The sequence below is a fragment of the Eschrichtius robustus genome, chromosome 16, assembly GCF_028021215.1.
Source record: "Eschrichtius robustus isolate mEscRob2 chromosome 16, mEscRob2.pri, whole genome shotgun sequence".
Classification (NCBI taxonomy): domain Eukaryota; kingdom Metazoa; phylum Chordata; class Mammalia; order Artiodactyla; family Eschrichtiidae; genus Eschrichtius; species Eschrichtius robustus.
The window spans coordinates 64,097,188-64,123,637 of NC_090839.1; the positions used below are offsets into that span (position 1 = coordinate 64,097,188).

Below are 26,450 nucleotides of genomic sequence, written 5' to 3' on the forward strand. Positions count from 1 at the left end.
GCCAGCTAACCCGGACAGTCCACGTCAGCCCCGCCGCAGCCGCGGCGCCCGCCCACGCGCAGGGGGCTCCGCCCCCACCCGAGAGGCTGCGTGGACACCACCCATCAGTCCCGCCCCCAGAGAGCCACGCCCCCCCGCTTACGGAGTCTGCGCGGACCCGTTCCCCGCTGGCTGCGGGGCAGCCGCGGCGTAGTCCCACAGGCCCCGCCCCCGTCCCTAACGTATGCGCCGAAGCCGCCGTAGCCACATGCTCGCGACGGTACCCAGTCCACTGAGTCTGCGCAGGCGCCGGCGCCTAGCGTCCGGCGACTCCTATCCTGGCATCCAGCCAGTGCAGACCTCAGCAGCTCCGGGCTCCAGGGAGTCCGCTCTTGGCTCCTTGAGTTTAAAGAGCCGTGATGATGACAGCAGTCGTGTCTGCTAATATCACTACAGGCTCCGGAGGATGTAGGTGCCATTTATTGTCCCCGCTTAATGAAAGGAAAACACGTACAGAGGCGAGAAGTGCCCGCGGATCCAGGAGTGAGGCGGGAGAGGTCACGGCCTCGGTTTACACATCTGTAAAATGGGGGTGATATCAGTACCACCCTCACAGAGCTGCTTTGAGGATTTTGTTTTATATAAATTTATTTTATTTATTTGTGGCTGTGTTGGGTCTTCGTTACTGTGCACAGGCTTTCTCTAGTTGCGGCAAGCGGAGGCTGCTCTTTGTTGCAGTGCGTGGGCTTATTGCAGTGGATTCTCATTGCGGAGCACGGGCTCCATCTAGGTGTGCGGGCTTCAGTAGTTGTGGCTCGTGGGCTCTAGCGTGCCGACTCAGTAGTTGTGGCACATGGGCTCAGTTGCTCCGCGGCATGAGGGATTTTCCTGGACCAGGGCTCAAGCCCGTGTCCCCTGCATTGGCAGGCGAATTCATAACCACTGCGCCACCAGGGAAGCCCTGCTTTGAGAATTAAGTGAGGTCATTGATGGAAACTGCCGGGCCGATAGTGAGTACTCAATAAATTTTAGTGACTGTCGTCTCCCAGTGTCCATTTCCTGCACCAGTGAAGTGTTGTGCGCCTGAGCACCATGTCCCTACATCACACCCCTGGGAGGAGGGTCTGTACAGCCTGTACTCACTTCACAGGTGGGAAAACCGAGGCTTGGAAAAGCCACGTGACTGCGGCCACAAAGCTAGTAGGTGAGGAATTCAGGCTTAAGGGCAATTTGGTTAACAAGCCGCTCCAGCGACACACTGTTGACTCTAAATCCTCTGTGACTCTAAATGTTAGGTCCTTACTAAGTAAGTTTTTTTTTTTTTAATTATTTTTGGCCGCGTTGAGTCTTTGTTGCTGCGCGGGCTTTCTCTAGTTCTGGCGAGTGGGGGCTACTCTTCGTTGTGGTGCGCGGGCTTCTCATTGCAGTGGCTTCTTGTTGCAGAGCATGGGATTTGGGCATGCGGGCTTAAGTAGTTGTGGTACACGGTCTTAGTAGTTGTGGCTTGCAGGCTCTAGAGCGCAGGCTCAGTAGTTGTGGCGCACGGGCTTAGTTGCTTTGCGGCATGTGGGATCTTCCTGGATCACGACTCGAACCCGTGTCCCCTGCAGTGGCAGGCGGAGTCTTAACCACTGCGCCACCAGGTAAGTCCCTCTAAATAAGTTTTTGTGATTAAAAACAAGTCGGAGAAGGATGAAATGTGAGTTGAGAGTGACAGGAAGGGATTGTTTCCCTGGGACAAGTGTACCTGGAGCTAAGAGAATGTCCATAATTACCAAATTGCTGGGGCCACAGATCTAGACTCGACTTCCGTTGTCAGTAACTACAAACCAGGCAGATAAAACTCGGAGGGAACTAAGGCAGTATGATGCCACGCAAAAAACCCAAAAAACCAGAAGATGAGACCCTACCTGTGCCGCAAGCCAGCCGCATGACCCCGGTGCAGATTTTCCAGGGATGTAAAATGTGCTACGAATGGTCACCTTCGTAGGTGACCCAGAGCATTAAGTGTGTTAACCGCGGAGGCCCAACACGGTAGCTCATATTCACCTGCCATTTTGCTCTTTGGTTTCTACATCTCTTTGTTCTTTTTTTCCTTCTTTTGTATTAAGTGGATCTTTTCTAAAACATTATTAATTCCTTTAATGATTTAAAACTTTTTTTTTTTAGTTACTTCAGATTTATACTAACTTAATTCCAGTAAGATACGGAAACTGCTCCAGTACAGCTCCGTTTCCTCCTCCCTTTTTTATGCTATTATTACTCTTTTTTTAACCTACTACAAACTGAATAATATAGTGTTACATTATTGTTTTATATAATCTTATTGGAAGAAGCTAGAAGAGAAAAAATGTATTTCTAGTTTTAAAAAAAATATTAACCTTATTTACCGTTTCTAGTTCTCTTGATTTCTTTGTGTAGATTTGAGTTACATAGTATATTACTAACAAAAACAAATATGGTCCAAAGTCACCGGTACCCATTCACTGTAGGTTGCTAGAACAGAATCCACACCACTCTTCCGTAAGACACCTGTTGTTTGCACAGGCCTTTATAAGGTTCAAAGTACTTTTGCTGCCTGTGGGTTATCTCATGAGACCCACAATATCTTACGGCGATGCAGGGCGGCGTCTTACAGGCCAGGAAACCACCCTGGATCAATAAAAGGATGTTTCCTTTACTATTCTCTTTCTAGACATCTGGCTGCTGCTCTGGCCCTAGATGTTCTCCTGAAACGGTGATAAATTCATTTCAGATTACACCAGGCCATCTGGGTCAGGCGGCACTGCTCTTCAAGGCTACGTCAGCCCTAACTAGTCCACATCAACCAATATCTGAGCTTTCATGGCCACTTTTTATACCATGGTCAAGGTGGTGGCATTTGAGTAGGGGGCAGGGGGAAGATTACATATATTTCTCCCAGGTATTAATCCTTTTCTTAGAATCGGAGAGAAATAATGCTTGTAAATTTTTTTCTTAATCAGAGCTCTTTTTTTTTTTTTCTTTTGTGTGCTAATAATCATTTTTCCCCTGCTCCAAATTTTGTAATTCTGTCTTTTTAACTGTCTCATTACTATTGTTTCTAAGCCAAATTTGGTTATTTTTAAAAGTGAGTTACTATGGTAACTCAGTATCACTTGGTTCAAATATTTTATTCTACTTTGTCCTTTCAGCAGTTTCCTTTTTTTAGAGATATAAATTTATTTATTTATTTATTTATTTATTTATTATTTTTGGCTGCGTTGGGTCTTTGTTGCCGCGTGTGGGCTTTCTCTAGTTGCGGCGAGCGGGGACTACCCTTCGTTGCGGTGCATGGGTTTCTCATTGCGGTGGCTTCTCTTCTTGCGGAGCACGGGCTCTAGAGCGCAGGCTCAGTAGTTGTGGCACACGGGCTTAATTGCTCCGCGGCATGCGGCATCTTCCCGGACCGGGGCTTGAACCCATGTCCTCTGCATTGGCAGGTGGATTCTTAACCACTGTGCCACCAGGGAAGTCACTCACCAGTTTCCTTAAATCTGAGTCTCTGGTTTGGTATTGTCAGTGTTTCTTACACAAGAAAACCCATATTTTACATTCTGTAGTTTCAACTAAATTTTTTAAAAGTTGAAGTACAGTTGATTTACAATATTGTGTTAGTTTCAGGTGTACAGCATAGTGGTTTTTTGCAGATTATGTTCCATTATAGGTTATTACAAGATATCGGGTAATTCCCTGTGCTATATACAAGGTATAGTAAATCCTTGTTGCTTATCTATTTTATGTAGTTTGTATCTGTTGATCCCATACTCCTAATTGTTCCTTCCCTCCCTCCCTCTCTCCCTCGATAACCGTTAAGTTTTTCTGTGTCTGTCTGTTTCTGTTTTGTATATAGATTCATTTGTATTATTTTTTTAGGTTCCACATATAATGGATATTATATAGTATATTTCTCTGACTTAGTTCTCTAAGCGTAATATCCTGTGCCCCATCCATGTTGCTGCAAATGGCAATATTTCATTCTTTTTTATGGCTGAGTTAATATTCCATTGTACGTATATATACATATATATAGCATATATATGTATAAAACATCTAATGCTTGTTTTTTTTTTTATTTTTGGTTGCGTTGGGTCTTTGTTGCTGCGTGTGGGCTTTCTCTAGTTGCGGCGCACGGGCTTCTCATTGCGGTGGCTTCTCTTGTTGTGGAGCAGTGCTCTAGGCACACGGGCTTCAGTAGTTGTGGCACGCAGGCTCATTAGTTGTGGCTCAATGCAGTTGAGCAGTTGCCTACAGCTTGAAAAGCAGGGGGAGTGGGTAGACTAGGGTGTGGGTTTGGTTTGGTTTTGTTTTAGGTAATGAAATACACTAAAATTCATTGTGGTGATTGTAGCACATTTGGAATCTACTAAAACCATGGATTTGTACTTTAAAATGGTAAAACTTTTGTTATAAAAATTGTATCTCAATTTGTTAAATGTTGAAAAAAATCCACCCTGGAGGAGATATGGAGATAAACATGTCCAAGTAGACATGCCAGTTATTAGTTTTGTCTGCTGTTAATATTCGGGTTTTGCTCTTTCATGCTTTTTTTTCCTTGCCCTTTTCCCCCCCTCACACCTCGTTCTCCTCTTCGCTTCTAGGGTGGAGGTGTGACTTCACTATGGAATAATTCGCATTGACTTCCTGATGCTGAGACCAAGGCTGTGGCCAGGGGGGTTCTTAGCCGAAATGAGGCAAAAAACTGGATGATTTAGGCAGAAATGGAATTTACTGAAAGGACAGTTCAGAGCACAGAAAACTGCAAGAAAGCCCAGGCACAGAGAATTTGAGGTGGGGATGTGGGTGTGGAAAACAAACAATTTTCGTCTTGACCGGTCAAACTTGTAAGTTTCTAGCCTAGATTCCAAAGGTTCAGACAACCAACTTGTTAAGCTGCAAGCTAAAACAGAGCACCAGAGACAGCTTTTTAACATCTATTCTCCCTGGAAAGAGAGGATAAAAGGATGGAGAAGAAAAACATCATGAAGGCCATCAGACTAAGGAGACCTAGCAGAATGATTAACACTGCCACTGCCAGTCTGCTCTACAGAAACAGATTACTTATTTGGCAAATAAGATGCACTCCTAACGCACCTGCCAAATAAAACTGGTCCCAACTGCCTTCCATTCATGGGAGGGAAACCAGTCTCCTGCGGTCTTCAAGGAGTGCCCCGGGCTTGCCTTTCACTCTGCAGCCTCTGGTTCTGCTGAAGGCACCGCTTCTCTCTCGTCTCTCTACTTGCAGCCATGCTCCCCCCACCCAGGCGGGACTCGCACTGAACAAAGACCCTTTTCTGTTTGCCACAAACCCCACTGACTCAAGGTTGTCATGAAGAAGTGACTTTCGAGCCCATCAGCCATTCCTTCTGACTCCCACCCCCAACAGGGACTCTGCACTGGCAGTGTCCTCATGAGGTGGCGGCCCTCAAACCCTGACAATGACTCTTCTCCCTAGCTCGCCAGGTCAGGAGCAGATCTGGGTCTCAGGACAGCTCAGCCCCTTCCTTGTCTCTGCAAGCCCGTCCTGACCACAACTTCAGTGGTCTTTCAACAACCGAAACGGCCCTATAGAAGGCGCTGTGCTAGACAGTTGTGTCTGTGGAATCCCACAGCCCACGTCTTAGCTGACCGTGTGTCCCCTTGCTGGGCATTCATCTGAATGAGACACAGAAGAGCCCCCAGAGGGGTTAGCATGTCAGTCAATAAGAGAAGCCTCTTAGCAACCTGAATCGGAGGAGAGCGGGACAGAGTGAAAGTTGCTGCCATGTCTCTCTAATTTGCCTTCTGTCATTAATTGCTTAAATGAAAGTGTTTTAAAAAAAAATCTAGGGAATTCCCTGGCAGTCCAGTGGGTAGGAGTCCACGCTTTCACTGCTGAGGGCCCAGGTTCGATCCCTGGTTGTCGGGGAACTGGGATCCCACAAGCCGAGCGGTGCGGCCAAGAAAAAAAAAAAAAAAAAAAAAATCTAACCTTGTGATTTTAGTACCCAGTTTTAACAACTCTTTAAGGAACTGGCAAGGACCACACCAAAAAAATGAAAGACATCTGTATATAAAATCTTTATTACGGGCAGTATTGGTCCATACACTACACAATACCAACAGTACAAGTTTAATCTTTCAAAATCATCATTTAAACAGCAAAAGACCAAGAAATAAAATTTGAGTCAACTGATTATTTTTCAAAATATTCTCAATGCACATTATCCTCAGTTCCCTTATTATAGTGAAACATACAAATACAGAAAAATACCCCATTTAACATATACTAGTGTTAAATGGTTATTTGGCTTAAAATCTGAGTTAAGAAAATCCTTTTTAGCAACCTACATACAGATAAGTAGCAAACTTTATTATATTAGACAAATTCATTCCTCTTAAAACATGTGAAGAATTTTCATCCATCATGTGTTCTGATCCTAGTACAGTGTTTCTCTCTCACCATCATGATTCTTATCTGAAGGACCAACTCAAGAAGTCGTCCTCAACATAACCTTATCCTCTTCCCCAACACAATTCATCCAAAAGTCTGTTCAACAGATGGCAACCAGTAGTGGTCGCTTTGCCATTTGATGCCGTGAGAGCCTGGCCAAACCTGTCAAACAGCCCGTTTTCCTACCTACTGTGGGTTGCTGCTCAGGAGGGACGAGAGACGCCAATACAAGCAGAAAATCTGCAGCTCCTCTGCTACGTGCCTTACAACACTTTCAATTTTTCTGGTCAATGCTCTGATTAGGTAACATACATAAAAGCCAGCATATTAGTTTAAATCTTTAAACAAAAAACTATATTTTCCAAAGTCATTATCATTGGGGGCAATTAAGTGATCTTTTCGTGCTTTGTTGAGCTTCATCTTTAGGGCATCTCTTCTCTCTTCCCATTCATGAAGTTCAGCATTGCCATGTGCAAATTTACAGCTGCTTCCTTCCGTGCAGGTACCATTCATATACCTGTTAGGACAAGTCAGCTTGGTAAGCGTCCACCAGCTTGGTAAGCTTCCACCAGTTGTTTATAAAATCTTTAAAATGTGCTCTTCACTACCTTTATGGTTTGCATTAAACTTTTAGCTCGAAATGTTAATCCTAGAAAAATGAATATTTTATTGCCTTGACATCTACAATAATTAGTACTTTAAACTATTTAAATGCACTATTTAATGAAAAATACAGATTGTTGGGGAAAAAAAGACTACGCTCCTTCTTGATGCAGTGGAAAGAAATCAGGAGGGGCAGGAAGTAAAAAATATCTTCAGTAATTCTATGCATCACATGGATCTAAGTTTGGAAGTCAAATAGAAACAGCAACAACAAAATGAGGAGCAATTCAAAATTATCTAGCTTTTCACTGAAAAATTTTCTAACTAAACTTAAAATACTAATATTTTCCTTTGACCTGAGAAAGTTCCAGATTTATACTTGGAATATAATTCAAAGGCAGTTTCAAAACTGATGAACATCGACTACGAGAAAGATTATTGTGAAGGGTCAGAGAATCTCCACTGCCAGTTCAGAGATCATTTGGGCAAGCGTGAATGAACTTATTTCCCTATTTGGTTATCTTTAAGACTTTCACGCCAGTACCGGCAGACTAGTGAATCTTTTCATGTAACGCAGAAGAGTGAAGAAATGTTCAAGGAGCAACTAAACTTTGAGCTCAAATCCAAGCATCCAGGATTAGAAGATTTTATCACCCAGATACTCTGTCTACTCACAAGGTCAGCAGTTTTCATGTGGGAAACTGAAGAGACCCACGTACCTATCGCAAATACTAAAATATCCTGTTGGAAAGCGGTGCTGCCAGCAGTACTGGTCATCTTCAGTGTGGAAAACCTTCTCCTTGTGCTTCTCCGAGGAGATGTGGCCCTGCCACTGCTTCTCACTGTTGCAGTTCTTCCCACACATCCAGCAGTGGAAGTCCACCTAGAGTGCACGGAAGACACGCATCCCGTCAGTGGCTGCTGTCTGTGTGGCCCCTGACGGGCCACCTGTGTTCAGGCACCAGAACAACCAGAAACGACTCCACCCAAGACCCAGACTCTACTCTTGGGGAGCCCGTCCAGTGGGGGATGCTGGGTGAGAACGTAAAACTCAAAGTCAAGAGCAGGACCAAGGAGAGGGCGGCCGGCACACAGGAAGCAGAGAGCAGGGGCGACGGACCGGGCCAGGGGTCCAGGCAGGCTCTGGCAAGGAGCTGGTGTGCAAACAAGGGAGTCTGTCGGCAGGACAAGGGGCCAGGTTCAAACAAGGATTCCGGGGAAGATTCATACCACGAGGGAAAGCAGAGAGGATGTGAAAACCCGGGACTCGCCCACTGCAGAAGGACGAGCAACTCCATCCTTGCACATGAACTGAGCCCCTACTATGGGCCAGGACTTGTGCCAGGGGCCAGGGACGTACACGTGCTGGGAAGACACCTCCCTGGGGGCACAGACCCACACATTAGGAACCCTGTGCTCCCACATATGCAAGCGTGCAGTGTTTCAGTAGTGTTGACTATTTCCCAAATGCCCTGCAACACTGGGTAAGAACAGGTTCGCAGAGACAGGTCAACCCCATGACCCAGCAAGTTGGGGTGACCCTGGCTCTGGAAACCCTGGTAGTACTTAAGAAAAGGTGGTGAGGAGATCAGTGCTGAGCCTTGGCAGAGAAAGCAGGGTTCACAGGGCGTATTGTGCACAAAGACGTGTCCATGACCCACATCTGAATGACTCAATACGGAGAAGGGACAAAAAACAAAACAAGAAACAAGGAGCAGAGTAATGCATACGCCTGTCAGTTTGAAAAAAACATGCCAGGCAGAGCAATAGGTCAGGAATAAACAGTCCAAGATATATAAACATGGCCTGGAAAAATATACACTGGATCTGGTCCCTCTGGGGAAGGGGGACAACTGGGGTTCCCACTTTATCTGTGACATTTTATTTACTTTACAGAAGCAAACACAACAAACTGTTAACATCGGTTCACCTGGGATGGTGGGCTCAAGACAGTCGTTATACCACCCCCTTCACTTTTTTGAAAAATTTAAAAGACAGCCAAAACAGTAAAAGACCACAGGTGACTTAACGTCTCTGTAGAACCCAGAGGCAGAGGCCAGACTACAGGACGGTGATAAGAGAACAAGAGGACTTGGGGGACGGGGACCCCACATTTCCTGAGCACTTTCCGTGGGCCGGCACTGGGATAAACCCGCAGGCTCATCACACTTCGTGGCTCCATCACAAGCAACCCCCTCAGAGACGTTCAGTAACCTGCCCAGTGTCACAGGCTAGTAAGGAGACAGAAGCAGGACTCGGACTCACAATTTCCTGGCTCCACAGTTGGAAAAAAGATCCAGGAAAGGCATTTTTAGGATGAAGAGACTTAAACTAACAGTGGAGAGCCAGCGTGGAGAGAAGATGAAGATAAGGGGGAGGGCAGACCGGGGGCGAGGGAGCCAGGTTTTGGAGAAGGTGGGAAAGAAAAGAAAGGCCTGGAAGCAAAGGTGAGGGGAACCAACCTGGGGTACTTACAGTAACTTCCGCGTAATCTGTCGGCATGTGAATTTGTTTTCCATTTTCTTTGTTTGACTGACTGGCTACATCATCGCTTTTTTCATTTTTTTGGCTCTTTAGCCAGAGTTCATAAAACTGCTCCATATCTTGTACTAAAGAAAAATGAACTCCTTTCAGTGGCAAATATTTAAATACGCCATTTAAATACACACAAGAACTCGCACTCTTTTGGTATCAGTCGGTGCAATTTTCAAAAGAAACTTGAGAGGGCTGAATGGAAACTGATCGTATTGAGACACGGAGAGACAGTCCATTTCCAGACTCTCAGGGGTGAGAACCAAATTCAGGACTGTAAGACCACAAACGTTAGTTTTCTTTTTTTTTTTTTTTTTTTTAATAGTTAGCTTTCAAGATTAACTCCTCCCTGCATTTGCGAACACTATGGGGGTGTTTAAAATTCAGAAACCATTTCAAGGGCATTGCTGAAAAGGAAAGCCTCGGCACGGCTTCACGATGCCCCACGTTAAACACTTGCTACCGCTGCTGTAACCACACAGGCTGCTTACACGGCTCCTCACTGTCTACTGAGAAACCTACTATAAGGACCGAGATTCTGACCCTGGTGGGAGCCCGTCAGTTGAGCCACAGTCCCAGAAGACTGGCATGCTGGGGTGCAACTTACAACAACACAGCCATGACCAGGTGCTGGGCAGTGGCTGCAAGCTACTGGAACAAGTGTATCCGGCATTACTATCAAGCGATAAAACCAAGGTTTCTCAACCTCAGCACCGCCAACGTTCTGAGCCAGAAAACTCTTCGCTGTCGGTGGCAATCTTGTGCGTGTAGGATGTTTAACAACGCCCCTAGCCTCTACCCACTAGCTGCCAGTAGCACAGCCCTACAAGTCATGACAATGTCCAGACGTTGCCAAGTGTCCCCAGGGGGAGAGAGGTGTGTGTGTGTGTGTGGCAAAATTCATCCCCAGTTGAGAGCCACTGAGTTTAAAAAAAAATCTGGTAATGAGGATCTGGTCAAAACTCGGCTTTACTGCCTGCCCAAGTGTTTCTATGATTAGAGGTAAACTAGGAAATTCTTCTTCCTTCAGACCAGTGGTAGCAGGAATCACTGCAAGAGCCCTGATTTGCAAGGACACCTTCAGTAAGGCCCAACTCTATGTCCCCACTCCAAGCAAGAAAGAGTCCTGTCCACACAAGTCACTGAATTTTTACATGGTTGAAATACGACAGGTGACATGCTTAAATCAGATGGCTCCTTGTAATCCAGAGATCACAGATCTTAAGCAGTCGGTAAATTTCCATCAGTTTACTTAAGACTGAAGAACAATAATCCTGGCAGCAAAACCTTTTCTGGTTGGAAGTGAAAGGTTGTCTGAGGCTCCTCTCAAAGGCTCTCACAATAAACCTGACGTTTGACCAAGACAAACATTCTCTCCTCGGGCCTTTGAATGTGGGCCTGTTCTACCAGTAAGGGCTCCTTGAAGAGACCTCCAATTATAACCTGATTAATTCAGGGGTGACTATTCACAAAAGGAGCTCACAGGAGGACTGAACTTCCCCAGACCATGAATCACGCCTATGACATCAGAGGATGCTGACCTATGTATTTGTATCCGAATCTGACCTAAGCAAACATGATCGGAGGTCAGACTCTGCTTCACTGATAAAATGGTATAATGGTTTAGAACGCAGACTGCTTTCTGTGTGCACAGTGAGTTGGCGTATTTACAGAGAGGAAAGAGACTTTCAGGCAAGCTAGATTTCACGGGTGTCAAGGCCACGGTTAATCATCAACTTACTCCCGTTCTCTTTCATGTAGGTCCACACTTCCCGTTCCTCAGGACTGTGAGCAAAGGAACAGTTTCCAACATACTGACATTTTTTCCCAGAAGCAATATGATTGCACAGCTGTGTTAGAAAAATATGAACATGCTTTAAGACAGAGTACACTTAGTAAAACTGCCTAATTTTTACATTTAAGCAAAATAAAAATTATTATCCATGCTAATGCCGAGAACATAATTTTAAAAGGAGATTAATTTGCTTCTATTCAAATTGACTATAAGCCCCAAATACATGAGATGATATTAAGCTTTCTGTCTCAAAACTTTTCAAAAGAAAATTTCCAAAAGAAAGTAAGTATGAAACTGGAATATGGAACATTTTCTTACAAGGAAACGTCAACAAACTCATTGATTCAGAGTATCTGCTTTTAACACAGCAGAACATTTTATCTCTGCAATGCAAGTCTCTGGCCCCCTCAGTCTGAAGGATCCTACTCTCCCCTACCTGACACCTAGGATGCCTCCTTGTCAGCACTTGGGAAGCGATAAAGAAACTGCAGACTCCTCCAAAGGTACTAAACAGTGTCAGAAAAAATCTCGGACATTTACTTATCACCAATACTGGCAGCTAATCTTGGCCATTATTCACTAGCTATGCGCTGTTCAAAGACAATTATTCCACTAACCAGGCCATCCAGTTATACAGCGTTCAAATAATACCTCTTCTGGTTATTTGCATTTTTACTTTACAGAGTAAATACAGTGATACTGGTAGGAAAATAAAGTGAGAGCCATCAGCAGAACACAGACTCCCCTAAGACCCATGACTATTAAGAACTAGGAAAACCGCCGGCACCAAGAGCTCATTCTTAGATATCATCAATGTACTTGTCTTTATGGAGCATAAATCCTAGTACAATTAATTGTTAGCTTATTTTAGTTTATCCGTGTTTCAACAGGAGTTGGCCCTATATATTAGTTTACGTAATAATAGATGCTTAGCATTGACTCTCACTAAAAATCAAGAAGCAGTCAACACTTAACACTGCTCCTTTCCTCCCTTGGACCAACGTCAGGGACCCCCACCCCTGCAACCCTTACAATTTTCTGCATGAAGTCAACAGTCAACAAAACATTCTTGTGATGGACTGTATTATATTCTTTTCCCAGTCAATCCCCAATAAGTACTTAGGTATTACTAGGTAGACATTTACCATCGTCTTTCAAAACTCAACGATAAGGAGCAGGGAGAAGAGAAAATAAAGGAGAAGGCCGCTCTGTGCTGGGTTTTTACACAACACCATCTCCTGTATCTTCCCTAGGATGCAATTATTCTCATTTACAGATGAGCAAACTGAGGCTGAGTAACCTGCCCTTCGGGCAGACTCTGAAGCACACGCTCTCTCCACCTCACCACACTGTCTACACACATACACACACAGAGTACTATTTCTTCTTTTAGAAAAAGGATCCCTTAGCAATACCTAGTATGGTAGGAAAAAAGAGGAAATAAGCTCCTGTAACATTGCAAAGTAGAACACCACGTCCAAGATGAGAGAATAATCAGTGGTCCTAGGCAGCTGCCTCATGAGCTAGAATTGTTCCCAGTCATCTTAGTTTTAGCAAAGTTTTGAGGAATATGCCCATAATCTCCACTATCTTTTGAAGCACAAGATATCAGTGGTTCCAATAAACCTTACTCCCCTCCTACATAACCCACGGATTAAATCACCCAAATCTGAGGCTGAAACCACTGTGGATAAACAAACACACCACCTCCTTCAAAGACTGTCCTTATAACTTGTGTAAGTTTTACAAAAAGCAAGGTACCCTGGGTGATGGGAAATTAACCCTCCTCTTCCTCAACTCTCTGGCAGTTGGGAGAGGGAGCCTCGTTACATGGGGACTCTGCAATCCACCTGCACTGCTTCTCTGGGCAAAAGGCTCTCTCCATACTTCCTCCGCCGCAGCAGAAAATTTCCGCCCTGTCAGCTCCAAGTGTCCCTCGCACAGTGAAATCCCTCCAGACCCTCTCTCTTGTGAAGAGGCAAGTTGGGCCAGCTCCAGGGCTTTGCCCAGACAGTCGTCTTTAAGACCACGTAAGGTACCAGGGGGACCAAGTTGAAACGTGCTACCTAGTGAGTGAAATGCTACCCACACATTAAGTTGGCCTGGTGTTTTCATTCTAAGGGCTTTTGAGGAACATATTGCTCTAACATGGGGCATTTTTCCTTTGGGTTACTTCAAGAAAATCCTATAATGTTGGGCATCCTTTAGCGAGCATCCATCGCTTCAGTGAAAGAAACAGGCGTGATAAAAACAACCCATCAACAGCATCCATAATAATACAGAAGGCCCTGGGTTTGACAGCAAAGCTGAGGAATCAAATTTCAATGAAATTCTCTCCCATTTGCTCCCAAAGTAATTCATCTGGAAAATAAGCTGGGCCGTGACCATCACTCTTCTCTAGTCCATTGTCTACTTACTTTTCCTCAGTAACTCATACGATTCCGATCAATCTAAAGACTGTCCCAGAACCAGACATTCAAAAGGGGAAGGAAAACGAAAGGACCACTTCGATTTCATGAACATGATGAGCATTATTTAAAGGGGACCAGTTTCCATCTGAATTACTACTACTTTCTAATGATTTGAAATGCCTAATAAAAAAAAAAGTGGCTTAAAAATTACGTATGTACATCAAACTGTAAAGGCATTTGTTTCTTTGTGGGGAGAGGACGGATGTTCATCCACTTCTTACGTTCAATAGACATCACTCTCATCGCACGACGATCTTTGGTCCACCTAAGAAAAATGGAGTTCAGAAAAAACAAAAACACACTGGCAAAGGCATAATATAAAGGGGCAGGTACAAACTTTGTACCTAAAGGACCAGAGATTTTTTTCCTCAACCCTTCTAAAAGAAATGCCTTATGATTCTGTCATTTCATTTCCTGTCGATAATTATAAACAAACATTCCCTACGAATCCTAAACACGGAAATGATGAAATACAGGAAAAACACTTGAATTGTGTTGAATTCTTAGCTACTAAATTCTAAAAATCTCTTCCCTTTTGCTTTGCAATCATTCCTAAATTGTCTACTTTCCTTTGCTCTCTTCAAAGTCTTAATCTTTTTTTCTTATATGCATGATTTTACACCCATGAAACAGATCATTATGATCAGGCACTACTTCCACACACACACTACTTACGAATGCCTTGCTTTTGCACTACAATATTTTCTGTTTTTGTCTGGTTCAATGACTTGACCATTTCTCAGACACTGAGCACATACAAATTTTATCTTCATATTAAGGGATCCAGGCATCATTTGACTGCCAAGTACCTTAAATAATTAAAAGATTAGTTTTAATTTAACAGAAAACCAGTTTTCTGAGAACACAATCACCATGCATTTTTTTTTTCATAATAGCATACAATTTCCGTTTTTGTCTGGTTTGATGATTTGACCACTGTATATATATGATCTGATAACTAAAATCTCCAGTTCTCCACCCAAATGCAAGAGAATGTGATAAAAGCAGATTACAGATGCCAAACCTCAATTTATGAAAGTCAGCTTTGGAGTTAATGACTAGGATTTTTGGCAGGGAGGGGAAGGAGGGTAGTTGGGTAAAGCAGTTTGGCTGGGCGGTAAGCAAAACTACAGACACAATCCACCTCCCTTATTCCAAGGATCCCCACAGCGCGAGACCCCAACTGTTTTGCCAATTAAGCTGAATAAGAAAACTGTATCCTACAGTCTTTTTTTGGCCATGCCGCTCGGCTTGCAGGATCTTAGTTCCCCAACCAGGGATCGAAACCGTGCCCCTTGCAGTGGAAGCATGGAGTCCTAACCACTGGACCTCCAGGGAATTCCCTATCCTACATTCTTGGTGGGTGTTATGGGCTGCCTAACTTTTTTTCTTTTATATGATCAACTAAAATTCAGATTTTTTTTTCACATTAAGAATTACTCAACTGGGGCTTCCCTGATGGCACAGTGGTTAAGAATCCGACTGCCAATGCAGGGGACATAGGTTCGAGCCCTGGTCCGGGAAGATCCCACATGCCACAGAGCAACTAAGCCCGTGCGCCACAACTACTGAGCCTGCGCTCCAGAGCCCGCGAGTCACAACTACTGAGCCCACAAGCCACAACTACTGAGCCCGCGCGCCTACAGCCCGTGCTCCACAACAAGAGAAGCCACCGCGATGAGAAGCCCGTGTACCGCGACGAAGAGTAGCCCCCGCTCGCCGCAACTTGAGAAAGCCCGCGCGCAGCAACGAAGACCCAATGCAGCCAAAAATAAATAAATAAATAAATTTTTAAAAAATTACTCAATAAACATTAAGAAAGTAACTGGACTGTATGTAAGTTTTAACTGCATCTGCCGACAACTAACATCAATTAGGCCGTTCCAGAAAGGATCCCAAATGCAGAAAGTACACAGGAAAAAATACCTGAGCTCCAGGTACATTTGCTTCCAAATTTTGCCAATATCGTTTAGATTCCTGGGCAATAGCGTCATGTGAGATACCTGGGAAATGCAGAAGCCTTTTTTTAGGTCCTCGACACAATAACAGGCCACCAATCTAGGCAAAGTCAGACTCAATTCTCTAATTAACCCCACTTGGCATAATCTGTTGCCAAGAATGAACATCCCATTATTCTTTCAAAATGGAATATTTACAAATATAGCTCTTGGTGTCTTCCGAGGAATCTTTCTTCCTCACAAGTCCATACTTCATACATGAACTTGTATCAGCAATTACTTATACGAGACCACACTCAAAATAGGCCACTCTAAAGATGAAGTGACTACACGGTTTAAAGCTCAGGAAAAAATCAACAGTGTTGCCACACCAGGTTGATGGAGAAGGGTCTCCAATACCGCTTCATAAACCCTGACGCTCTTGAGGAGACATTTCTCAATCACACACAAACCTACCTGTTTCATTTTGCAATATCCAGACTTTCAATTCTACAAGACTATGTGCATAAAAGCATTCGTCTTCCCTTAAACAGCCATATCGAACCTCATGTCGGCATAAATCAAGCTGACATTGACCATGAAAAGAACGTATTTTGGAGTATTTTACTGTTGTCTCTCGCAAAATGTGGACAAGGCACCTAAGAGGAAAAGGGAGTGACATTTTACTATTGTTCTGCCATAGCTTTAAAAAAAATGTACATACACATATAAAATGTAAAGTTCTAGACTGAAAATACATTTTAAATCTTTATCAGAAAAAATATATCACTGTATGCAACTGTTTTGCTCGGGAGGGGAGGGGATAATTATATGTTAAGCTATAAAATACCTAAATCCATGTCATGAGAAGCTATAAATCAGTATTGCTTTTCTGTATTAAATTTCAATTAAATAATTCATTTTAAAATTCTCAGCAAAACCTATTAGCCATTTAAAAATAGTCACCATCTTTCAAAAACAACAACAAAAGGAGAGGGGGAATGCCTGAGCGGATACTACTCTGGTTTAATTTGGATCTAAAAAAAGACTCTTGTGTTGTCACTATAAAAATTAGAAACTACCAACATACTTATTGTCTTCAAACTCATGCTTTGTAACCGGATGAGAACAAGAAGTAGAATTATCTTTGTTTCTTTTACTTATCATTCTAGGCTTATGATCAAAACATTTCTGAAACAGAGAAGAAGAATTATCATGAAAACATAATATGAGATAGAACTTCCGTGCCATGCTTATGATGTACATACCTATACATTACATGCTTACACCAAATAACACTCAGTAAGTACGAAGTCTTAACAGTATTCTTTTGGATAATAGCAGTGGCTACCGTTGCTGAGCAGATGCTTTATCATATGGCAGGACCAGAGCTAAGTACTTGATACTTCTGGGCTTGCGGGTCGGAAGCTACCACCAATTTCACAGCAGAAAGTAAGGTTTGGAGAAAGTACCTCACAAAGGAATATAAATTCTCCAAGATGCTCTTGGAGCAGTCTGAACACGGTAAGGTTGATCTTCCCGTTGCCACCAAAGAAAGCCTCCCTGCTGAATGCTCCCTTTCGCTCTAGCGTCCAGACATCTATCTCTTCCTGGCAATAAGCGAATGTGCAGTGGCCCAAATATCTACACTCCTCCTCGGCAGCAACATCTAGAAAGACAGGGAATTAAAACACATTTAAAACGCGGACTGTTGTTTTTTCAAAGCCAATAAATATTAAACGCGCTTAGGGAGACTTCCCTGGTGGCACAGTGGTTAAGAATCCGCCTGCCAATGCAGGGGACAGAGGTTCGATCCCTGGTCTGGGAAGATCCCACATGCCGCGGAGCAACTGAGCCCGTGTGCCACAACTACTGAGCCTGCGCTCTAGAACCCACGAGCCACAACTACTGAAGCCCACGTGCCACAACTACTGAAGCCCGCGCACCTAGAGCCCGTGTTCCGCAACAAGAGAAGCCATCGCAATGAGAAGCCCGCGCACCGCAACAAAGAGTAGCCCCCACTCGCCGCAACTAGAGAAAGCCCGCGTGCAGCAACGAAGACCCAACGCAGCCAAAAATAAATAAATAAATAAATAAGTTTATAACAACAACAAAATATCAGAAAAGTATTTAAAAAAAAAAAAAAAACACGCTTAGGGCATCACTTGAATTTTTATAACAATTCATGGATAGCTTCAAACCATGATACGCGTATTACAATGCAGGGATGGTATTAACTCTTAAAAAAGAAACCAAAAAACCAGCACCACAATTCTAAATTATTTTTATTTCAGACAGGGAAAAAAAGCCTTGATACCCGGATGTACACCACCTAAGTTTAAAAAGTCATTTAGGTACATTCAAAGCTCGTTCAGGTGAAGTGGTCTGACAAAAATGAAAATACTAAGTTCTCTCAAAAACAACTTAAAAGAGCAACATTTTCAAAGCCTTAGTTCAGTGTTCTGATTCTGTTTAGACCATGTCAGAGAACCCAAAGTTTGAGACAGTTTTCTGTTTAAAACCTGGGGAAATCCCCATTTCCATAAATAACTATAAAATACCCACAAGACAGCAAGTTAAAAACAAAGGTAAAAATAACATAAAAAATACTAATGTCTCAATCCAAGGAACTTTCTGTTAACTCTATCTAAACATTTTTAGTTACAGTAATACTGGAACCATTATAACAAATGTAGCAAATCATTTCTCGCTTAGGCGATGTACACCAATTAAGTAATTATAGCATATACCTTTACATATATAATAAGGTCCTTCGTAATTTGTTTTTGTTGGTCTTGGACGTATTTTTTTCCATGATTTATCTTCAACGTTCTTTATCCTACCAATTAAAATATCTTTCTTACATTTATGATCTATATTAGCATGGTAAGTGAAATCCATTAACTTAGGGCCTGAAAAAGACGTAAAAAGGATTGCTCATATGCACAAAAAGTATCATTTCATTTTACAGGCACATTTATAAGCAGATGTGAGCAGATGGATTATGATTATTAAATTCCCATTAAAAAATCCCATCTTCATAACCCCCAAATGTAAACAAGCTATGGAAGTAACTTTTGCCTTTCGTGCTGTTTGTCAGACAAAACAAAGATCAGGACAAAACACCAGTCTTCCCAAAACATAACCCTTATTTAACTATTAGCATAGGAGTTTTGATGGCTTCTAAAGGTAAAGAACGCATTTAAATAAGCAACTAAGAAAGGAAATTAACTTGGGTCGGGTTTAGAATAAATTGTGTTCATATCACTTGACTTAGGGGTAAAGATATGAAATAACCCAAGAGAAAGTACTTTAATTTTCACAAACATTATAGTCAGGTAAATATTCTATTCCATATGATTCTATACATAAAATTTTATCAAAGGAGAGCAGCGGCTTATCCTATTAGACTCCAAAGGCCCCTAATCAATAACTGCTGCTTCTTTAGAAAGAATTCAGAGATTGAAGAATCACAATAGCTGGTGTTTCCTAAGGACTCTCAGGTTATTGACCGCTTTAATCCTGTCTGCTCCTTTGTTTGGTCCTGACCTGATTTTACGAAACAGATCTGGCAAGCTTGTCTCAGTTCATGGGTTCCTTCAAGGGGATGTCTTGGGGTCACTGAAGAAGGTGGTTTAGTTACTGCACTTCCAAAAAAGTTTCCGAAGTCATTCCTAGGGTGACTTGACATTCCCAGGAAACTCTCAGAAGCAAACAAACTGCCTGGTCCATTCATCTGCAAGAAGAATTAAGAAAACAAAAAACAAAAAAAAACAAAAAAAAACAAAACAGCCAACAAATATTGCACTATCACTGAAGAAGGAAACAGATGCATCTGAAAAATAAGACATTCTGCACAGACTGAAGTTGGGACTATTCTGTCCTAACTGCGTTTCTATTTAAAAACCATTTCCTTCTACATTTTCCTCTCTTTTGGGTCTCTAGGCCCCTCCCCCACGTTTTTCGATGCTCCATGAGTTGTTATAAGTGACGGGTAATTGTTCTGCTTCATCAGCCAACATGTTTTTCACGCCCTGATCTTGTATTTCCTTGTCGTTCACGCTGTGCTAAAGCCTCTTACACTGCCTGCGATTGTGATTAATTTGCTATGACAGATCCAGCCTTAAGCACAAAGCATTTATTACTGGATGTTCCAGAAGAGTCTTATTTTAGCACTCTTTCCCACAGCACACACAAAATTTCAGGGAGACGGTCACGTTCATTCAAATAACTCAGTTACTTAAGTAAAAGACCTATTTGCAATTTAAGCGACGTATTTACAAAAGAGGAAGTGGCACTTACAAGTAAAAGGGAAGAATTACTGTTGTTAAGCGGTGTTCCCTCTCTAGAAGTTGAGGTGGACAGATCTAAAATAATAAAAAAACTTCAACAGACCTTTTCATTCTAATCATGTAATAAGAACATCAGGGCTTAGTAGCTCACTGTGGCTTCCCACGTTATTTTCCCATCCCAATTCCAAGAAGCTTTCTTGCTCATGATTGACACTTAAAGAGGGCTATGGAGTCTTTCCTCTCCTCTAGAAACCAAGGGCATAAATAACCCTTAGACAAACAAATTTAGATAAAAAGTGATTTTCAGAGACATAAGCTAAGGCAGGGCCTACCAAGTGGGACTGTTAAAAAGACTGAGAAAATAATTCGTATTCAAAATGGGAAAGGAGCCTCTCCTTTTGAAAATATGAAGCAGGAACTCATCATAACATTAAGAAAATCAATAAAGTTCAATTACTTTCTTTTTCTTAAGTCTACCACTCAGTTACTTTCTCTCTGCCCTTCTGTCTCCCACAAATTTCAGTTTCTTCAGTTGTCAATCTTCAAATCAATTATTTTGATTTTTATCCCTTTAACCATAACAAAGCCTCACAAAAATATGAAGATTTTCACTGTTATTGTTTAAAGTATATATTAAGCCTAGGACTACAGAAACAGGAGTCAGGCCAAAACCTCAGCAATCCCTTGCAAAACTAAGGCACCAGGCATGCTTTGCTGAGCTCAATGGATGATGCCTAAATTAGATGGATCTATTATCATTTTAAACACTGATTTTAAATTAGTCTTAACTAAGTATTTGCCTAGTTCAGAATTTAAAAGGATAACCTGTCTTTAAGACCCTTTAGATGGGGTATCCCTTTTTTAGAGAACACATTAAAAGTCATTTCACCCCCCAAAACAACGGACACCCAGCTTAACAAACTATCCTATAAAAAAACCAGTGCCACATACATTCCTACTCTCAGGGCTTTGATTCTTGATCTCCAAAATGGCACAGTCAAGTCCAGGTGAATTTAAAACAGGAGGGTTTAGACTTTAGAGCTACAATGTATTTTCAGCTACAATAAAAATAATTCAAGTACCAACTATCTGGAGTTAGTTAAACAACAGTCAAACCAAATTGTCTTTTTTAGAAAATGAACTGTAACTGTTTATATAAGTGGCTCGAGTCTTACCTCGTTTGGATTCGCTCATTGAAAATGCATTTAGAGAAGAACAGAAATCTTCTAAGGATGAAGTCAAAGGCGGATACAGCTCCGAGAAGGAGGGTGCAGGCGCGTACCTTGCACCGATGGGCAAGGCGCCCAAAAGAGACGCTGAGAAGGGGATGCTCGGAGCGACGCTGGCCGTTGGGAGGGGACCTCTGACTAAGGCTGATGGCTGGAGAGGAAACAAGACCGGATTAAAGTCCATGAAACTCAGTTCCAAGCTGGCCAAACTGCTTTTAACATCAGCATATAAAAACAAATTACTTCACTGGGTAATTTTGTTACATAACAAAGTTGAAATCAAAATCAAGATTCAGTGGCAGAATCCAAGCTACAGAGCTGATTTCTTCTCAAGCCTACTTTTTAAAAAGGATGGAGATGTGATGTCTAATATTGCTGTAATCCAAATAAGACGTTCACGGTTCATTTTCAAAACTTCCTTAGGATTCCCTACATGAGAGCTGGCTTCATCAAAGAGGAACTGTGAGGATGTGTGTGGGGCTGGAGTGGAAGGAAGGGTGCTTAAGAGAAGGGAGCTGGAGCAGCCTGGAAAAGTGGGGACCATCTTTCTGGAGATGTGAATGTACAACCTCACAAGAACAAATGGAACGCTACCTTGCCCCTCCCCCACAGAGCGAGGATTTTTGGAGAGTTTCCATGTGCCTTATACTATGATAAATCATATACCATCTATTTAATCCTCCTAACCCTCTGAGATGTATCCTACTAGGGCTGCCACGGTACAGATGAGAAAACCGAGGGACTGAAAGGTGAAATAACCTGCCCAAGATCAAAGTGGTAGGAACCAACCCCCCATCTGTCTGCCTTTGACATCTTCTCTCTGTCAGCTCCACGGGGACATCACTGGTTTCACCCACCCTGGAAACCAGCTTTGAGTTCCACCCCCCATCATCATCCTACTGCTGCCACTATTTTAATATACTTCACGGCAGGAGTCAGTGAACTTTTCTATAAGGGGCTGGATATTAATATTGTAGGCTTTGTGGACTACACAGTCTCTGTTACAACTAGTCAACTCTGTTACTACAGTGTCATGAAATATTTTCTGTGTCTCAAAATATTATTATTATTACTTTTTTTCTTCCAACCATGTAAAAATCTAGAAACCATTCTTAGTCCATGGGCCATACAAAACAGGCAGCAGGCCAGATCAGGCCTGTGGACCAAAGTCTGCTGACACTTGCTTTATGGTATATGGTTATAGGAGAATTATCCTTAAGGAATGAGAAGTCCTTAATCCATGAATTCATTTTGCCTTACATGTTAAATGCCTATTCTTTGTCAGAAAGTTAAATTTACCGTTTCCATAATATGTGATTCCTAGCACATTTCCCTTTTTTATTTAAAGAAATGACCAAATTAGCCAGTTACCACTGGAAAACGACAAAAGTAATTTTCAAGAAACCCAAAGCTTACTCTATAGTCAATACTAAAAATATCTAGCAGGTTATACTACGATTTAAAAAAAAAAAAAAAAAGCCTGCCTTCAGAAGAAAGGAGTCACACTGAAATTTACCATAACAGTTTCATTAGTTTCAGGTGCAGAATCAAGGAGGTCATCTATTTCATCTCCAAGGACCATATCTCCATCATCTAAAAACGCTTCCGGCATACTGAAGGGGATCTTTCCTCCATTTGCCAACACTGTCGATGGCAGAGAACTCTCTTCCACTTGCAGTGGCAAAATAGAAGTTAAGGGCATAATGGGAACTGAGGCCAGCTCATTTCCAACTTGGTGAGAAAAACTGGATGCAGGTATAGAAACAACAGGAACTGCTTCTTGCCTCGGAGTTAATAAATCTGTAACATGGATGGACATGTACTCACTTATTTTCAGTGTATTTATGTAATACTAGTGTTAACAGCCAATAATAGAAAAAATGAAGAGCTAGGTGAAAATATGAAAGCAATTATAAAAATAAATAGATACAACAGTGAAAGCAATTCAAATAAAAGAGTACAAGTAATCCTAAAAATAATTTGTTTTGCACAGGAATAGATATATTGACTTGTGAAAACTTCTCCTTCTTTCTCAAAACTGCTGGCCCCCTTTCGGATGGAGCTACTAGAGGGTGGTGAAGCCACAGTGGGTATCGAACAATTGCTCACTGACATCCAGTACTGTCACTCACTCACTGGCACATCCAGAGGCACAGAGGTGGTTTTTGAAATTACTCTTGTTTTAATACTAATAACCACACAGCAATCTTATTTGACAACACTATAATGTACATAACATCTAAGGCCGGCACTTTTCAGATTAAGAGGATGTGTGTGAAAACGTACCTGGCTCAATATCTTCCACAGAAGAGTTCAAAGCCTAGAAATTAAACCAAATAATAGATGATAGTATTTTCAGGACTCTAAACCATAAAGCAAGCTATAAAACTCACTCTAAGAGAGCAATGCAGGTTCTCACATTTGACCTCCTTCCAATTAAGACAGAAATAAAGAAAACGTGTAAACCTCTGTAATACATGGCGTTAAACGGCGCTGGCCTACTGGCACTTGTTTCCTGTGGCCCAGTATTTCTCAAAGGATAGTCAGGAGCCTTCTAGTTCCAGAGGGACTAGTCTAGCCACCACTCTCTCCCCAACTCACAGTGGCATCCTCACAGCTCTAAGAAGACGTACCTTTAAAAAACAACTTAATTATGTTTAACCCAATGACTCCTAAAATTAGTATGTGGTCCTGACCCACTTTTTCTAATAAAACCTAACCTCTATTAAAATCCTGTAAAATGCTCCATTGGCCTTCAGGAAATGCTGATTGAGAGTAACAGATATTACTTGAGTTGTTTGTTTTCTTCTTCTAGGGCAGGAAGCTCTGGCCACTTTTGTGTTTGAGGAATAAAAAGGTCTCAAAGGGCTTCCCTGGTGGCGCAGTGGTTGAGAATCTGCCTGCCAATGCAGGGGACACGGGTTCGAGCCCTGGTCTGGGAAGATCCCACATGCCGCGGAGCAACTAGGCCCGTGAGCCACAATTACTGAGCCTGCGCGTCTGGAACCTGTGCTCCGCAACAAGAGAGGCCGCGATAATGAGAGGCCTGCGCACCGCGATGAAGAGTGGCCCCCACTTGCCGCAACTAGAGAGGGCCCTCGCACAGAAACGAAGACCCAACACAGCCATAAAATAAATAAATAAATAAAAATTTTTTAAAAAAGGTCTCAAAATAGACACAAACCAAAAATATTAGAAACAAAACTACTAATGCTTCTATCTTTTCTTCTTTTTTATTACGATTCTTACAAGAGTAATAACCTTACCTTTGTAGCCCCATCCCCAGGAACTGTTTTTAGTGAGAGCTGAAAGAAAATTAAGAAGCTAATTGAAAACCAGAACTGACTCCAAGCTACAAAACAAAACAAAAATACCTTATGGAGAGAACTCCACCTTACCTCAGTTCTAACATATGCTTTTCTTATTTTAAATCCCAACTTCTGAGCTAGTTCTTGAGTTAGTTTGATTACATGTTCATCCTGAAAAAAGTGAGAATATATGATTAGTGGAGGGCTATATTTACTAACTGTAAAGACGAAGAGGCAAAACAGTTCTAACTTATACTCTGTCAAGACACTTGTTTTATGGGCAATTACTCCCAACTGCAGCAGGTGGGTGGCTGGCTGGAAGATGTAACTTTTTAAGGCCATTTCTCTACACAGAATCAATAAAATGGTTATGATGTAAACGAATGAACCAAAACATAAATTCCATACCTGAGGCACTGCCAAGGAGCACTTTGCCACAGCGTCATAAGCCTCTTTGTACCTTCCTAAATCACTTAGAGCCTTAGATTTCCGATAGAGAGCTTTGCAGTTACTGGCATTTAAACTGAGGACTGTATCACAGTCTTCTAAAACTTTGTCATGGAAACCCTGGTGAGGAAGACCAAATAAAGTTAGCAATCAAACAGTTCACGTCTTGTGATGATGTCTCCCTGCAAATGGAAACAAATTCAGACTTTTCCTTTAAATTGAAAGTTAGTGGTATTATTTGTCTTTTTAAAAATTATTTTCATTATGAAATTTCAAATACACAAAAGTAGAAAGAATATCGTGGCTACCCATGTACCCACCACCCAGACATTTGGCCATAAAATACCCCAGATCTTCAAAAAATAAAACGTTCCAGGTATGGCTGAGGCCCCCAAGTGTCACTCGCCTGTCCTATTTTCCTCCCAGTTGTAGCTACCCCCTTTTTGGAGCTCATTAAAATGTTAAATGGAAATGTAGCTCCCAAGCAGCTAGTTGAGAAGGAATATATTATAGAAAACAAATCATCAATGAATGCTCATTAGCAAAGAACTAGGTGACAACATGGATACTTTTCTTAAATTCATGGTTAAATTTTACTGAATGTCCATAGTGAAAATTATAAGCACATCAAAATATTGCTTTCTAAGTTCAGACATGTGAAGAGCTTGTGTTACTCTTTTGAAGGCTAACTACTGTTTTGTGCTATAAAAAAAAAAAACAGCTCCTAAGAGAACCTTGACTAAGAAGCAAACTGTCAGCAGAGATACCTGATGGGTACCCTGTACCCATCTGTGAACACCTGTTATCTTCCTAGGCTGACTTTTTTATGAGCAGACACCCACCACCAAAAGCCATACTCAAAAAGGAATCTCCAAGGACCAGTATCTAAGAAACAAATTATTTTTAAATACCTAAGCATTTGGCCAAAGCTGATTTTTCAAAGCTTGAGGCCACTCTAAAAGCAGTTAATTTATCTTTCTTATAAACTGAAATTAGGAAACTGACTTTCGCTAGTATACTATGTTATTGAAAACCTTTTTTCTCTCTAGAAACATTGCTTTAAAAATCACAACTCACCATACTAGAATAGCAAGCAATACGATTTATATATAGTTTTTCAATGATTTCTTTAGGGATTAAAATTTCTTCAGACTTTGCATAATCAGCTATACTCAAAGCTTCTGAATATTGGCTCATGGAGTTGTTCCAATCACGTTCCCGATAAACATCATTTCCTTCGTTAAAAAGATTTCTCACAAGAGCACGTAAATATACCTAAAAAAAAAGAAAGTAACCACTTGAAACCCTTCAAGGGACAAGTCAGAGTGTAAGCAAATTTTAATTTTTGTATCTAAAACTTCAGAGGAAATAATTTGACAGAGCAACAAGCACTGTCGTAAGAAATT

At 42.0% G+C, this 26,450-nt stretch overlaps 1 protein-coding gene across 1 annotated transcript in view; it reads right to left on the reverse strand.

Moving 5' to 3' along the window:
• Positions 1-6,042: 6,042 nt before the first annotated feature.
• Positions 6,043-26,450, reverse strand: part of ZC3H7A (zinc finger CCCH-type containing 7A) — a 34,615-nt gene continuing 14,207 nt past the window's right edge. Inside the window, exons 4-23 of the mRNA XM_068565802.1 lie at positions 26,122-26,319; positions 25,006-25,164; positions 24,688-24,768; positions 24,556-24,594; positions 23,576-23,609; positions 22,806-23,089; positions 21,236-21,440; positions 20,071-20,135; positions 19,318-19,504; positions 18,519-18,680; positions 17,241-17,437; positions 16,859-16,959; positions 16,246-16,427; positions 15,758-15,834; positions 14,507-14,640; positions 13,991-14,096; positions 11,307-11,415; positions 9,509-9,642; positions 7,753-7,916; positions 6,043-6,947 (exon numbers count right to left, since the gene is read on the reverse strand). Of these exons, the coding sequence (XP_068421903.1) occupies positions 6,758-6,947; positions 7,753-7,916; positions 9,509-9,642; positions 11,307-11,415; positions 13,991-14,096; positions 14,507-14,640; positions 15,758-15,834; positions 16,246-16,427; positions 16,859-16,959; positions 17,241-17,437; positions 18,519-18,680; positions 19,318-19,504; positions 20,071-20,135; positions 21,236-21,440; positions 22,806-23,089; positions 23,576-23,609; positions 24,556-24,594; positions 24,688-24,768; positions 25,006-25,164; positions 26,122-26,319 (2,808 nt within the window). The 3' untranslated portion in view covers positions 6,043-6,757. The remainder of the gene's footprint in view (positions 6,948-7,752; positions 7,917-9,508; positions 9,643-11,306; positions 11,416-13,990; positions 14,097-14,506; positions 14,641-15,757; positions 15,835-16,245; positions 16,428-16,858; positions 16,960-17,240; positions 17,438-18,518; positions 18,681-19,317; positions 19,505-20,070; positions 20,136-21,235; positions 21,441-22,805; positions 23,090-23,575; positions 23,610-24,555; positions 24,595-24,687; positions 24,769-25,005; positions 25,165-26,121; positions 26,320-26,450) is intronic.